This window comes from Neoarius graeffei, chromosome 28 (genome assembly GCF_027579695.1).
Source record: "Neoarius graeffei isolate fNeoGra1 chromosome 28, fNeoGra1.pri, whole genome shotgun sequence".
NCBI lineage: Eukaryota > Metazoa > Chordata > Actinopteri > Siluriformes > Ariidae > Neoarius > Neoarius graeffei.
In genome coordinates this window covers 5,273,021-5,288,678 of record NC_083596.1, presented here as the reverse complement: position 1 = coordinate 5,288,678, position 15,658 = coordinate 5,273,021, and the positions used below count along the sequence as shown (strand labels likewise).

General features: G+C 41.2%; 1 protein-coding gene across 1 annotated transcript in view; it reads right to left on the bottom strand.

Annotated features, from left to right (window-relative positions):
- Positions 1 to 15,658, bottom strand: part of LOC132875498 (astrotactin-2-like) — a 908,673-nt gene that overhangs the window by 147,711 nt on the left and 745,304 nt on the right. The window contains exons 14-15 of the mRNA XM_060912306.1: positions 11,889 to 12,013; positions 9,179 to 9,283 (exon numbers count right to left, since the gene is read on the bottom strand). Coding sequence (XP_060768289.1) covers positions 9,179 to 9,283; positions 11,889 to 12,013 — 230 coding nt within the window. The remainder of the gene's footprint in view (positions 1 to 9,178; positions 9,284 to 11,888; positions 12,014 to 15,658) is intronic.

The window sequence follows — 15,658 nt, the reverse complement described above, 5'->3', positions numbered from 1 at the left end:
ACAGCATGGCCGCGAGCCACGGACCCAGTTTTCTTGCGCTGTGCAATTAAAAGTTGGATATTCGCGTAACAACAGCTTCTTTTCACGTAATTATAACAGAAATCTAACATGTTTGCCATGTTGTATAGTTTATTTAAGAAATTTGCATAGAGTCATGTTCGTGTCATCAGCACTTTAAGGTCGGTCCGTATGGTGAAATACCGTGACCTCGGCCTTGAATACTGACTTCGGCCCAGAGGGCCTCGCTCAGTACTTTCAAGACCTCGGTCACGGTATTTCAAGATACGGACCTCCCAGCTGGTAAATAACATATATATGCCACTCGTGAGGAAACTGATGAATGAGTTGTTTTTGATAAACTTGGGAACTTTTTGTTTGTGTCGATATACACTACCGTTCAAAAGTTTGGGGTCACTTTGAAATGTCCTTATTTTTGAAAGAAAAGCACTGTTCTTTTCAATGAAGATCACTTTAAACTAATCAGAAATCCACTCTATACATTGCTAATGTGGTAAATGACTATTCTAGCTGCAAATGTCTGGTTTTTGGTGCAATATCTCCATAGGTGTATAGAGGCCCATTTCCAGCAACTCTCACTCCAGTGTTCTAATGGTACAATGTGTTTGCTCATTGCCTCAGAAGGCTAATGGATGATTAGAAAACCCTTGTACAATCATGTTAGCACAGCTGAAAACAGTTGAGCTCTTTAGAGAAGCTATAAAACTGACCTTCCTTTGAGCAGATTGAGTTTCTGGAGCATCACGTTTGTGGGGTCGATTAAATGCTCAAAATGGCCAGAAAAATGTCTCAACTATATTTTCTATTCATTTTACAACTTATGGTGGGAAATAAAAGTGTGACTTTTCATGGAAAACACAAAATTGTCTGGGTGACCCCAAACTTTTGAACGGTAGTGTAATCAAAAGAAAATCACATGTTGGCTTGAAGATATGAAGTTTATCTTCCCGTGTTGAAAAACTCGCATTTTTCATATGAAATGCATCGCGGATCTGAGTGACATATTTCCTGATATTTCACTCCGATGATGTCACTCCCAGTGCTTTCCTGCTGACTAGATGCGCATTGGCAAAATGGGTTCAAAATTAAAATTCTTTTGAATAACTTGCTTTTTTTGTGTGTGGATGTGTCCATATAATATAAAGAACATTACACGGTGGTGCAAAGATATGAAGCTTATCTTCTCGTGTTGAAAAGTATTTCACCACTCGAAGAGAAATTTCATATCTTCACGCAACTGTGTAATATCCTCTATATAGTATAAATACGCAGGTGATGATAGAAAATCCTGCGTTCTGATTGGTTGAGAGATTCTGACTATTTCTCCATAATCACCTCGAGCGACTCGGCAAAATGGCGGCTGATTGCTTCGTCACCGTAAGTGAGGAAGAATTACAAATGATCGAAGAAAATGCTGTTCCTAAAAGCACTAAAGATGCTATGAAGTTTGGTCAAAAACTATTCAAAGGTAAAATGGGATTGGGATTTATTTTATCGATTTCAAAAAGTATTTTATGCGACCCTTGCATAGATAAGTGACACAACTCTGCGCCGCAAAGTTATTACATTTACATGAAGATTTTGAAATTAAAAATTATTTATTTAAAAAAAAAAATCACCTATGCTATTCAGGAGAATAGCATTAATTTTACAGCATGGATAGCGATAACGACAGTGTTCACAGCGAAAGCGAGTTTTACTACCCTGAGGAAGAAGAAATAAAAGAAAACATTTCAGGAGAAAGCTAAAAACCTCTAACTGTTGCTAACGCCGAGCAAAAACATGGCTGAATCCTGAATGGCTCCTATTTGTATAAATAGGGGACTACATAGGTGGCAAAATGTAGTTTTTTTTTTCCTGCCATGGAAGTGCACTTGTATACCGAGGAGGAAGCCATTTGCATTACAGCCGTGAATGAGGATTCAAAATGGCGGCTCGGCTCGGTTTTCCCTTTCAGGCGCTCTCGTTTTCTGTTAGAATTTGGTAAAGAAAAAAATAAATATATTATTTACCAGCTTAAGGTCGGTCCGTATGGCAGTGGCGCAGATACGTTTTTTGAACTGGGGGGGACAAAGCTGCCAGCAAACCACCCCCACCCCCAAAATGTGGCTGGGCTACGTGTGTGTGTGTAAAGTGTAAACCAGTGCATCCTGACTTTCTAACTATGCCTGTGTGTTGCGTGAGCGGCAGTCAGTCAACAACTCTTCGCAAAGTTTCCTTATGAAACAATATGCTCGCTGAAATTATGGCAGGGAATGCCAGATTAAACATTAAAACTGCCTTCTGAGCACTGTATCTACAGGCTACCACTGAAAGAAGGAGGCTACCAGAAAGGCATCTCTACTCCGTACGATTTTACTTTCACTACGACATTACTTTGAACAAACTATCAAAAAATTGCAAGGTGATATGATAAAGTAAGGCACAGTTTACTTAGTCATTTTTTTTTTTTTTTGAAAAAAACGATGCAATTGTTTTCTGCGTTTTGGCACCCTTCATCATGCCGTGTTGGGGTCCTGAACTAGGAGGAGCTGTCCCCAATATGCCTGTCAAACTTGTGGGTAACCATAGCAACCAAGCTCGAGCTCGCAACCTGTGCAGTCTGCGCAGTTGCAACTATGTATGTACTGCTGTGCACCTCAATAAACCGAATGGTAATTAGTGTTTTGATTTTTCCGTGAGGTTTGCCTTATGCAAAGAAAGACAGCTTACAGTAGACGTTTTTTCCTCCCTATAAGTGGGGGGGACCGAACGAGGTGAATTTAAATCTGGGTGGGACGAATCCCCCCCGTCCCACCCTCTATCTGCGCCCATGCCGTATGGTGAAATACCATGACCTCGGCCTTGAATACTGACCTCGGCCCAGAGGGTCAGTACTTTCAAGACCTTGGTCACGGTATTTCACCATACGGACCTCCCAGCTGGTAAATAACATATATATACAGTATATTATCCACTGTAATTGCAACATCTTCAATTTAAATGTCCTTTTTTATGGGTGCCAATACATATGATATCCATGTTCAAAAAGAATGAAAATATAGATTTTTATTTTTCAAGAAAATTTGGGAAGTGGTTGGGAAAGTTAGTTGATAAAAAAAAAGAAGAAATACAGTCGGAGCAAAGAGGAAAGTGTAGCCTATTGGTTTTATTTTATTTTAATTCTTTTTTTTTTTAACGAATGGCCAACAATAAATACACCAATGAATGACTGAATGAGGCGGGTATTGACTTCATGTGTATTTGACCCCAGTGGAAACGGGGAGTTTTCCATGCTGGAAGTCAGTCGCCTGCACGTTACAGAAACGCCATAACACCTGCATTAATATTTTACAGGAAATCCTCTGGCTCTGGGGACTCGCTGTGAAATGTGCCAAGAGTGTGTATAAACACTCAAAGCTCTCCCACCATCTTCAAAGGCACAGTTTTAAGGACTAGGTTGCGCTTGTAGAACTTTTATCGAATGCTGTCGATCAAAAATGGCCTTCGGTGATCCAGAGTTTGCAGGCGAGTGTAAAGCGAGAGGTTAAATTCTGCATGAGACGCTGGAGGGACGAGCTTTGATCAGCGACAGCATGGTTTTCCTACGTGACTGTAAAGAACGGCAGAAACCGGAGACTCCGCCTACCTGCTCAGAGCGAGGGTTGTTTCTGTATCACGGTTAGTCATGGGGTATGTTCAGATGGTGCTGACTTTCTCAAAAACACCAATCAAAATGCATTTCCAGCTTTTAACAAGTACAATATGGTCAAAAATATGTGGACACCTGATGACCATGCCTATATTTGCCCAATGTATTCCTATTCAGTGGGGTTGATAAGCAGGACACTGGAGTTCTTCCAATCCGCCCTGAACACGCCATGTCTTCATGGAGCTCGCTTTGTGCACAGGGGCATTGTCATGCTGGATCAGCTTTGAGCCTGTTGGTTGTACAGAAATTGTAAAGCTACTGGATGCAAATTTGTTCTCAACAACTGTGCGCTTCTAACGTTGTGGCAACACGTTTAGAGAATAACCAGGTGCGAGTGTGATGGTCAGGGTGCACATACTTTTGACTCCAGTGGTTCTGGAACCTTAAAGAACACAACAGCATCTTCTGTTTCTCAGCACAGGGATTCGACTGCACTGAAAACTCTTTGGATGTGTTTTATCTGCCAACATGAACACTGCCTTATGAATCAAAATTGTCTCATTTTAGAGTGTTATAGCTTTTTAAATCATTGGGAGTTAACAGTATGAGCTTATCATACTTTGAATATTTCACGACAAACACCCCTTATGAATACTCAACCACCTTTTCTGAATGTTAACGATTCCCAGCAGACATTAATACTTAATTAATGTAAAATAAATAAATCCTGGGAAGTACACCACTCGTAATTTTCATCCGAGCTCCATCTGGGACACGGAGAACCAAAATCAGGACGTGTCATTCATGAGGAAATCGATGAGTGAGTTGGTTTGTTTTGATAAATTTGGGTACTTTTTGTTGGTGTCTATATAATAAAAAAGAAAATCACACGTTGGCTTGAAAATATGAAGAATATAAGATAAAATGCATCGCGGATCTGAGTGACATATTTAAATGATATTGGCTGGCTTTTTTTCATGGTATATCAGATACAGTTAGGTCCATAAATATTTGGACAGAGGCAGCATTTTTCTAATTTTGGTTCTGTACATTACCACAATGAATTGTGAACAAAACAATTCAGATGCAGTTGAAGTTCAGACTTTCAGCTTTAATTCAGTGGGTTGAACAAAATGATTGCATAAAAATGTGAGGAACTAAAGCATTTTTTAAACACAATCCCTTCATTTCAGGGGCTCAAAAGTAATTGGACAAATTAAATAACTGTAAATAAAATGTTCATTTCTAATACTTGGTTGAAAACCCTTTGTTGGCAATGACTGCCTGAAGTCTTGAACTCATGGACATCACCAGACGCTGTGTTTCCTCCTTTTTAATGCTCTGCCAGGCCTTTACTGCAGCGGTTTTCAGTTGCTGTTTGTTTGCGGGCCTTTCTGTCTGAAGTTTAGTCTTTAACAAGTGAAATGCTGCTCAATTGGGTTGAGATCAGGTGACTGACTTGGCCATTCAAGAATATTCCACTTCTTTGCTTTAATAAACTCCTGGGTTGCTTTGGCTTTATGTTTTGGGTCGTTGTCCATCTGTATTATGAAACGCCGACCAATCAGTTTGGCTGGATTTGAGCACACAGTATGTCTCTGAATACCTCAGAATTCATCTAGCTGCTTCTGTCCTGTGTCACATCATCAATAAACACTAGTGACCCAGTGCCACTGGCAGCCATGCATGCCCAAGCCATCACACTGCCTCCGCCCTGTTTTACAGATGATGTGGTATGCTTTGGATCATGAGCTGTACCACGCCTTCGCCATACTTTTTTTCTTTCCATCATTCTGGTAGAGGTTGATCTTGGTTTCATCTGTCCAAAGAATGTTCTTCCAGAACTGTGCTGGCTTTTTTAGATGCTTTTTTAACAAAGTCCAATTTAGCCTTTTTATTCTTGAGGCTTATGAGTGGCTTGCACCGTGCAGTGAACCCTCTGTATTTACTTTCATGCAGTCTTCTCTTTATGGTAGATTTGGATATTGATACGCCTACCTCCTGGAGAGTGTTGTTCACTTGGTTGGCTGTTGTGAAGGGGTTTCTCTTCACCATGGAAATTATTCTGCGATCATCCACCACTGTTGTCTTCTGTGAGCTTCCAGGTCTTTTTGCATTGATGAGTTCACCAGTGCTTTCTTTCTTTCTCAGGATGTACCAAACTGTAGATTTTGCCACTCCTAATATTGTAGCAAGTTCTCGGATGGGTTTTTTCTGTTTTCGCAGCTTAAGGATGGCTTGTTTCACCTGCATGGTGAGCTCCTTTGACCGCATGTTTTCTTCACAGCAAAATCTTCCAAATGCAAGCACCACACCTCAAATAAACTCCAGGCCTTTTATCTGCTTAATTGAGAATGACATAACGAAGGAATTGCCCACACCTGCCCATGAAATAGCCTTTGAGTAAATTGTCCAATTACTTTTGGTCCCTTTAAAAACAGGGTGGCACATGTTAAGGCGCTGAAACTCCTAAACCCTTCATCCAACTTTAATGTGGATACCCGCAAATGAAAGCTGAAAGTCTGGACTTTATGTCCATGTCCATTATATAACTATAACTTGAATAGGTTTCAGTAAACAGGTAAAAAAACCAATTTGTCTCAGTGTCCAAATATATATGGACCTAACTGTATATTCCTTTCAGCTAGCATGATACTGAATGAACGAGTTGAAGACGAGTAGCTGAATGGAATATATCTGATATACCATGAAAAAAAGCCAGCCAATATTATTATTATTATCCATACACATTCCTTTTGGGTGTTGAACGCATCTTTCTGTTTCAAAACTCTCTCAAAATCTTCTGTATTTTGTAATGAAGCAAATCTGGTGGCCATTTTGGTTTACGAATTGTCCCAGTCGCTTACTTGCTAGCGCGGAAGTTTTCCGTCTCCGATGTGTGACGTCATGTTGTCCTGACAACCATGCAATATTGTAAGCCATATTCAATGCTCATTCTCCATTGGGTAGAGTGTAGAGTGATGTAATACACGTAGGATAAGCAATATGCTAACAATATCGCATGCTATCAAACCAAATGAATGAAACCTGCTAGAAGGGAATAGAACACATGGTTTTATTCTATCGAAAGTGTCCTGTATGGATAATAATTCCTGATATTTCACTCTGATGACTTTTTTTTTTTTGGGATGTGTCCATATAATATAAAGAACATTACATGGTGGTGTGAAGATATGAAGTTTATCTTCTTGCGTTGAAAATATTTTCACTCGTTCCCTTCACTCACTCATGATATATCCATTCACCATGAGAAGATAAACTTCTTATCTCGGTGTGACCATGTAATATCCTTTCTATCCCATATCCCTGTAGAGGACACTATAACCGCAGCTGAGGCAGTGATACAATGTGGGATGTTCCTCAGAATGTGAACACACTTCCTGTATCTTGTATCCATCCCTCAGCCCCAGTTGTCTACACTGATCTCAGGGACTGAGAGAACAAAATGGCCTCTTTAGATTTTTAGACGCTCGTGTTTGACCTGCTCTGGTGGGAAACGTTTTAAATATTTCAATCTGAAATTAGTTTTTTTTTTTTTAGTTAGATGTGTGGAAAATCCTACCAGGTACAACATGAAATTTTCAAAAATGATATCCAGCATGTCATATACACTTGTGTTCAAAATAATAGCAGTCCAACACGACTAACCAGATCAATCACTGTTTTTGGTGGAAATTATATTACTACATGGCAAATAATTTACCAGTAGGTGTAGTAGAGTCATAGAAAACCAACAGACCCAACATTCATGATATGCATGCTCCTGAGTCTGTGTAATCGAATAATTAAGTGAAAGGGACGTGTTCAAAATAATAGCAGTGTGGAGTTTAATTAGTGAGATCATTCATTCTGTGAAAAAACAGATGTCAGTCAGGTGGCCCTAATTTAAGGACATGTTGTACATCCATTTCTCTCTGAAAACCTGAGAAACATGGGTCGTTCCAGACATTGTTCAGAAGAACAGCGTGCTTTGATTAAAACGTTGATTGGAGAGGTAAAACGTATACTGTAAAGAAGTGCAGAAAATGATGGGCTGCTCGGCTAAAATGATCTCCAGTGCTTTAAAATGGACAGCAAAGCCAGAGAGACGTGGAAGAAAACAGAAGACTACCATTCGAATGGATCGAAGAATAGCCAGAATGGCAAAGACTCAGCCAATGATCAGCTCCAGGGTGATCAAAGACGGTCTGAAGTTACCTGTGAGTACTGTGACAATTAGAAGATGCCTGTGTGAAGCTAATCTATCGGCAAGAAGCTCCTGCAAAGTTCCACTGTTAAAAAAAAGACGTGCTGAAGAGGATACAATTTGCCAAAGAAGACATCGACTGGCCTAAAGAGAAATGGAAAAACATTTTGTGGACTGATGAAAGTAAAATTGTTCTTTTTGGGTCCAAGAGCCGCAGACAGTTTTTCAGACAACCCCCAAACACTGAATTCAAGCCACAGTACACTCTGAAGACAGTGAAGCATGGTGGTGCAAGCATCATGATATGGGGATGTTTCTCTTACTGTGGTGTCGGGCCCATTTATCGCATACCAGGGATCATGGATCAGTTTGCATATATCAAAATACTTGAGGAGGTCATGTTGCCTTATGCTGAAGAGGAAATGCCCTTGAAATGGGTGTTTCAACAAGACAACGACCCCAAGCACACCAGTAAGCGAGCAGCATCAGGGTTCAAGACCAACAAAATGAAAGTCATGGAGTGGCCAGCCCAATCCCCGGACCTTAATCCGATAGAAAACTTGTGGGGTGACATCAAAAATGCTGTTTCTGAGGCAAAACCAAGAAATGCAGAGGAATTGTGGAATGTTGTCAAATCATCCTGGGCTGGAATACCTGTTCACAGGTGCCAGAAGTTCTCAGAAACCGTGGTTATACAACTAAATATTAGTTTATGATTCACAGGAATACTAAATCCTTAAGATTTTTTCAGTTTATACAGTAAATATTTGGAGTTTGTAATGAAAAATGCAGACACTGCTATTTTTTTGAACAGCCCAATGTTCATTTTTCTTCATTTTCTGTAAAGTAATTAAAATATTGATACATTTTTCTTCGTGTTTTGATGTAGAATATAATGTGCAGTGTTCCCAATGCATGGAAATAAAAACTATTATAAGGATTTTGAGCTTTACTCACGTTTTTAAACACACTGCTATTATTGTGAACACAACTGTACGTTTGCAACAGCATCAAGTGTCAATTATTATATGAAGGAAATTTCTCAGTGTGTGATGACCGTTCTTCATTTTCCACACCGTGTTCTCCGATTTGCGTTCTTTTATTCATCTTTTGACGTGACTGATACTAGTTTGAATTCTTGAATCTGATTGGTCCAGAAGGTGTTGATGATGGATGTTCCACCACATTAAATGTAACTCCAAACACATAAAAATGACGTAGCATAATTTGGGAAACTGCTAAGACAGATCACACACATAACAGGGACATGCTGTTATCGGAAAATAATCAACGTTGTGATGGTATGGGACGAGCTCCTGTACCTGTAGACAGAGTGATGGCGCTGAGCTTGACCTTGTAGAGGTTGCTCCGGACTTGCCACTGTTGCACCATGGGATATCCCATCCCCTCACTGAACTGGGCGTCTCCTGTGGCACACAAACATCACCACAGAACACAAAGGAAAAAAAAAAACAACTCATCCTTCACGATACGTATATTAATCTCTACCAGAACGTCAGGGGCGTAGTCGCTCGTTTGGCATGGTATCAGAACAACCATGACGACCAAAACATCAAACGGAGCTGAAATGTGACAATGTGAGAGAGGACCAACCTCCACGACAAATTATTTACGACAGGAAAATCAACAAAGGGCTAAATTTTGTTCCCTGAGAGAAGATCGAACCAAAACATGGAGTGGTCACCATAGATCTAGTGCCCCTACTGGCTGGCTGCAGTAAAACAGCAATGTAGCTCCGCCCATTCCCATGTGTTTCAATGACAAAGTAGCATATTTTTCCATCTCATTTTTAAACCATCTATAGAGTCAAATCAGTGGCGGCTGGTAGTCTTTCAAACAGGGGAGGCTGGTCGGTTACGATATTTCCAGATTTTAAAAGAAAAAAGAAAAAACATCAGTTTTGCCCATACTCTTGCCTCTGATCTGGCTGATTGTTGGCAGCATCACAAACTGTGAAATAACAGGTTCTTTTGGCCCATTAGCCTACTGTCCAATATACATGATGGTGGTGTTGGGGGGGTATATTTTAACATTTTTATATTTTAAAATTGTGGCATGTTGTTTAAAAATTGATCATTATTGAAAGCAGCTCTTTGTCAGGAACCTCAGCAGTAACAGCAGAGTGTTCTGGAACAGGCACAAGCACTGACCTTGGGGAGCCAAACATAGAGCTGGGGGCCACACATTTCATTCAATGACACTTTCCCTATATTTTACTTATTTTGACTGAGAAATGTTTTATTGACAATTTTGATAACCCTTCACTTTTAATCCAGGTCTGTAGTGTGAAATGTTCTCGGCTGTGTTTTTGTTTAAAAATGTTTTCCAAATTGTAGCTGTGTTTAATTCATATCCACAAAAATATATATTCCAATATAATATACTCAGCATAAACATTTTGCTGTTGATGTGGGTCACTTGCTGTTAGCCAATTCACTTTCTCGTACCAGGAGAGCTGAAAGGAACGAGTATTATTCCCTACCTTTTTCACCAAGTCAGTTTGAGGCGTTGGTCTACCCTGCTCTTTAATTTTAATTTTTTCCTCGAAAGGAAGACTGGCAAATGGCTTCGCCAAAATTAAATCAGCAATGCTTGGCATCCGTGCGCAGCTTTCTTGCTAGCTGACTAGCCCCCTCAAGTTCAAGTTCAGTCACTCAAATAAACGAAACTTCTGGAACTAAGATAGCAAACTTAACACTATATTTACACTTTATTTACAATGAAAATGTATACAAACTAAAAAAGCTGGTAGAAACCGTATGTAATGAATGAAATCGAAATGTAAGCTGAGCTCTTACAATACACCACAGCACTTGCGAATCCGCATGGGACTGAACTGATATTCACCGCTGCCTGTCTATATTTGAAACGAGCTGTCAATCAAAGAAAATATCCGGCCGCTTTCACCAATCACCAGTCTCCTCGCGGAAAGCTTTGCCATGTCCCTCCCATGTGAGGCTGGGAGTCCGTGGGCGGGCGTTTTCGCAGTATTTGTCCAATAACCGTCTTGCATTTTGAGATTGAAAAGCGCATCGCTCCCAAATGCCGTTGAAGCCCACTGAGGCTGGGCTGCATCGCGCTGTCACGAGGGGGAAAAACTCACACACACATTAGGCGAACTGGGGAAAGTTATAACGGAATGATTTCGCACTGTAGTGGGTTGAGCACATATATTTCTATGATTCTGGATCTGAAATAGCAATGTTATAAGGTCGGCTATAACATAAGCCTAGCGCAATTCATCCTACACGATGTTCGTCATTTTTAGAGGAGGCTGAGCCTCCCTCACTGTCTTAGAGCAATCGCCCGTGAGTCAAATTAATTTTCCCAACGTTGATACATGCACATTTTTTATTTTCCTGCATAAAACATTCTTCGACAATATGTCGGATAGTCAGATGGTACAGATACACATGGTAACGAAGTGATTGGTAATTTTTTTCAGACGAGTGTTTTCCTGCAAGGTTTATACAGAACTCTTTTTCCAAAAAGGTTTCAACTCGAACCTTCTCAGAAAGCTGGAACCATCCAAAGAACCCCCGAGGAACCCTGTCCTCTCAGAGCGTCATTCTCAGTGTGTGTTTGCGTGCTCCTGAAACTGAAAGAGCCAAAGCTCACGTCTGATTTAGTGAAAGCAAACTTTCAGTGTTACACAACTATTTACACCTACACAAAGAGGGGGGGAAGAGAAATGTTTTAGTGTTGCTTTTATTTTGTCCTTTTGAAGGAAGAAAGGGAAAAAAGCCTGGGGAGGTGAAGGAGGAAGAAAAGAAGTCACCACAGACAGCACTGTGAGATTGGGGTCATGAGAAGTTGAGAGATGAAGTGTGTTTGTGTGAGCAGGTTTTTAGAGCTTGGAAGGGACCAAATGTCACCTCAAGGACAGGAAGAGCTGAGATTTCTGACCCGAGATCATTTGGATGGTCCTCATGAGGAAAACTGCTTTTTATTGGGGGAAAATAATAATAAAAGGGCCAAAAGGTTTCGTGTGCGTGTGTGTGTGTAACAGACCCGTGAGGAGCTGCAGGTTCGGTAGAGGTTCTGACAGCACTCCTCGACACTGCTCTTCCACAGGCAGAGGGATGACCATCAGTCCATCAGCCAGCTGAGGAAAATCTTTAATGAAGTTGTTGTCCCTGTACGAGAGACGAGACACACACTGCACCTTTAACTTTCACCCTTAACTTCCTTTCAGGTCAAAATGACAGAAAATGACCTGAAGGGGAACGGCTACTGCACATTTATTGGTTTCACAACATGACACTTAAGGCTTTTTAAAATAAATAAACAAATAAACAACATTCAAGCAATTTTGACTGAAAAAAGTAAATCTAAAGATTGGGGGGAAAAAAAAGAAACTCAGATCCTCAACTTGTAATAACATATTTATTGGCTTGTTTGACAGATTGATTCAAAGATTCAAATATTTTTTATTGTCAATTCACTATACAACCCCGATTCCAAAAAAGTTGGGACAAAGTACAAATTGTAAATAAAAACGGAATGCAATAATTTACAAATCTCAAAAACTGATATTGTATTCACAATAGAACATAGACAACATATCAAATGTCGAAAGTGAGACATTTTGAAACTTCATGCCAAATATTGGCTCATTTGAAATTTCATGACAGCAACACATCTCAAAAAAGTTGGGACGGGGCAATAAGAGGCTGGAAAAGTTAAAGGTACAAAAAAGGAACAGCTGGAGGACCAAACTGCAACTCATTAGGTCAATTGGCAATAGGTCATTAACATGACTGGGTATAAAAAGAGCATCTTGGAGTGGCAGCAGCTCTCAGAAGTAAAGATGGGAAGAGGATCACCAATCCCCCTAATTCTGCACTGACAAATAGTGGAGCAATATCAGAAAGGAGTTCGACAGTGTAAAATTGCAAAGAGTTTGAACATATCATCATCTACAGTGTATAATATCATCAAAAGATTCAGAGAATCTGGAAGAATCTCTGTGTGTAAGGGTCAAGGCCGGAAAACCATACTGGGTGCCCGTGATCTTCGGGCCCTTAGACGGCACTGCATCACATACAGGCATGCTTCTGTATTGGAAATCACAAAATGGGCTCAGGAATATTTCCAGAGAACATTATCTGTGAACACAATTCACCGTGCCATCCGCCGTTGCCAGCTAAAACTCTATAGTTCAAAGAAGAAGCCGTATCTAAACATGATCCAGAAGCGCAGACGTCTTCTCTGGGCCAAGGCTCATTTAAAATGGACTGTGGCAAAGTGGAAAACTGTTCTGTGGTCAGACGAATCAAAATGTGAAGTTCTTTATGGAAATCAGGGACGCCGTGTCATTCGGACTAAAGAGGAGAAGGACGACCCGAGTTGTTATCAGCGCTCAGTTCAGAAGCCTGCATCTCTGATGGTATGGGGTTGCATTAGTGCGTGTGGCATGGGCAGCTTACACATCTGGAAAGACACCATCAATGCTGAAAGGTATATCCAGGTTCTAGAGCAACATATGCTCCCATCCAGACGACGTCTCTTTCAGGGAAGACCTTGCATTTTCCAACATGACAATGCCAAACCACATACTGCATCAATTACAGCATCATGGCTGCGTAGAAGAAGGGTCCGGGTACTGAACTGGCCAGCCTGCAGTCCAGATCTTTCACCCATAGAAAACATTTGGCGCATCATAAAACGGAAGATACGACAAAAAAGACCTAAGACAGTTGAGCAACTAGAATCCTACATTAGACAAGAATGGGTTAACATTCCTATCCCTAAACTTGAGCAACTTGTCTCCTCAGTCCCCAGACGTTTACAGACTGTTGTAAAGAGAAAAGGGGATGTCTCACAGTGGGAAACATGGCCTTGTCCCAACTTTTTTGAGATGTGTTGTTGTCATGAAATTTAAAATCACCTAATTTTTCTCTTTAAATGATACATTTTCTCAGTTTAAACATTTGATATGTCATCTATGTTCTATTCTGAATAAAATATGGAATTTTGAAACTTCCACATCATTGCATTCCGTTTTTATTTACAATCTGTACTTTGTCCCAACTTTTTTGGAATCGGGGTTGTATATCCAGGACATATAGGAGAATTGAAATGCCATTTCTCTCACCTTACTTGTAAAAAAAAATAGATTAAAAATATTTATATTAAGAAAAACAAATATATAGATAGATAATATCGGTAAAAATACACTCTAAAGTCAAACAATGTACAAAATAGCAGTAGTGCAAATACAGTACAATATCTGTAACGGAGAAGGTGCTTAGAAGAGCAGCTTATGAGGTGTATATGAACAGTAGTGCAAATGATCAATAGCAGCAGATACAACATGATTGTAGTGTGATGTGCAAACAGGTGAGAGAGAGTTTCTTGTGCGAGTGAATGTGTTCCAGACCAGGGGTAGGGGGTAGATAGAGTTCAGCATCCTGACAGCCTGGTGGATGAAGCTATTCAGTAATCTTGTGGAGCGGGCCCGGAGGCTCCGGTACCTTTTCCCTGAGGGCAGGAGGCTGAAGAGTGAGTGTGAAGGTTGGGAGGTGTCACCAGCAATGCTGATGGCTCTACGGGTGAGACGGGAGTGATAGATGTCCGTAAGGGAGGGCTGGGGGTACCGACGATCTTGCTGGCCGTGTTCATTATGCGTTGCAGAGTCTTCCGGCAGGAGGCATTGCAGCCTCCGTACCACGCAGTGATGCAGCCAGTGAGGGCACTCTCAATGGTGCCCCTGTAGAAAGAGCACATGATGGGGGGTGGGACTCATGCACTCGTCAGTTTGCGGAGGAAGTAGAGGCAAGTTTGATCCTTCTTGGCCAGCGATGCGGTGTTGTTGGACCAGGAGAGGTCCTCAGCGATGTGCACCCCTAGGAATTCGGTGCTGCTCACCCTCTCCACTGCAGCACTGTCGATGGTCAGATGGAGATGCTGTGAGTGACCTCTTCTGAAGTCGAATACAATCTCTTTGGTCTTCCACACATTCAGGAAGAGATTGTTGTCTTTATAATAATAATAATGTTAAATTTATATAGCGCCTTTCAAAAAACCCAAGGACGCTTTACAATTATAGACAAGGAAAGAAAAATAAATAAATAAATAAATAAATAAATAATAAAAAATAAAAAGTCCACCAAGTAGGGGTCAGGATGTAATTCCCGTGGTGTAGCAGCCACAGTCCCACCAAAAGGCGCACGAAAACAAGTCCCACACCTCCAGCACCGCCGCCGTGACGCCGCCAGCAACATCGCTCGAACACCACGCCGTGGATCCACACAGCGAGCAGAGAAGCTCCGCCACGCAGAGCGCTGGTGTGTCCCAAACCGCCTGCACAGCCGCCGCGACACCACCGAGCAACATCGCTTGGAACATCACGCCAAGCATTAAAGCACAGAGCGCTGGACAACCACGATGTAAAATGAGCAGCGAGCTCACTGCAGTCCACAGCTGGGAGCACAGGCATCACCCACAGCGAACCAAGGCCTGGAGGGAACCGACGCCCCAAACTGGGTCTGGAGCTACACCACAACCGGCGGACAAAAACACTCAAACAAACATCAAACTACACAAACACACAGGAAAGAAAAAAAATAGAAAAAGAAATAAAATAAGAGCTCCGGTGATAAGCGGCAGCCAGAACGCGCATGACGTACTCTCAACCGGAAACGGAAACGAAAAGTCTTTACTCCACTGGACCAGTTGGCTCACCTCATTCCTGTAGTTGGCTTCATCGTTGTTAGTGATGAAGCCCACCACAGCCGTGTCATTCGCAAACTTGATGATTGATTGTATCAAATTATATT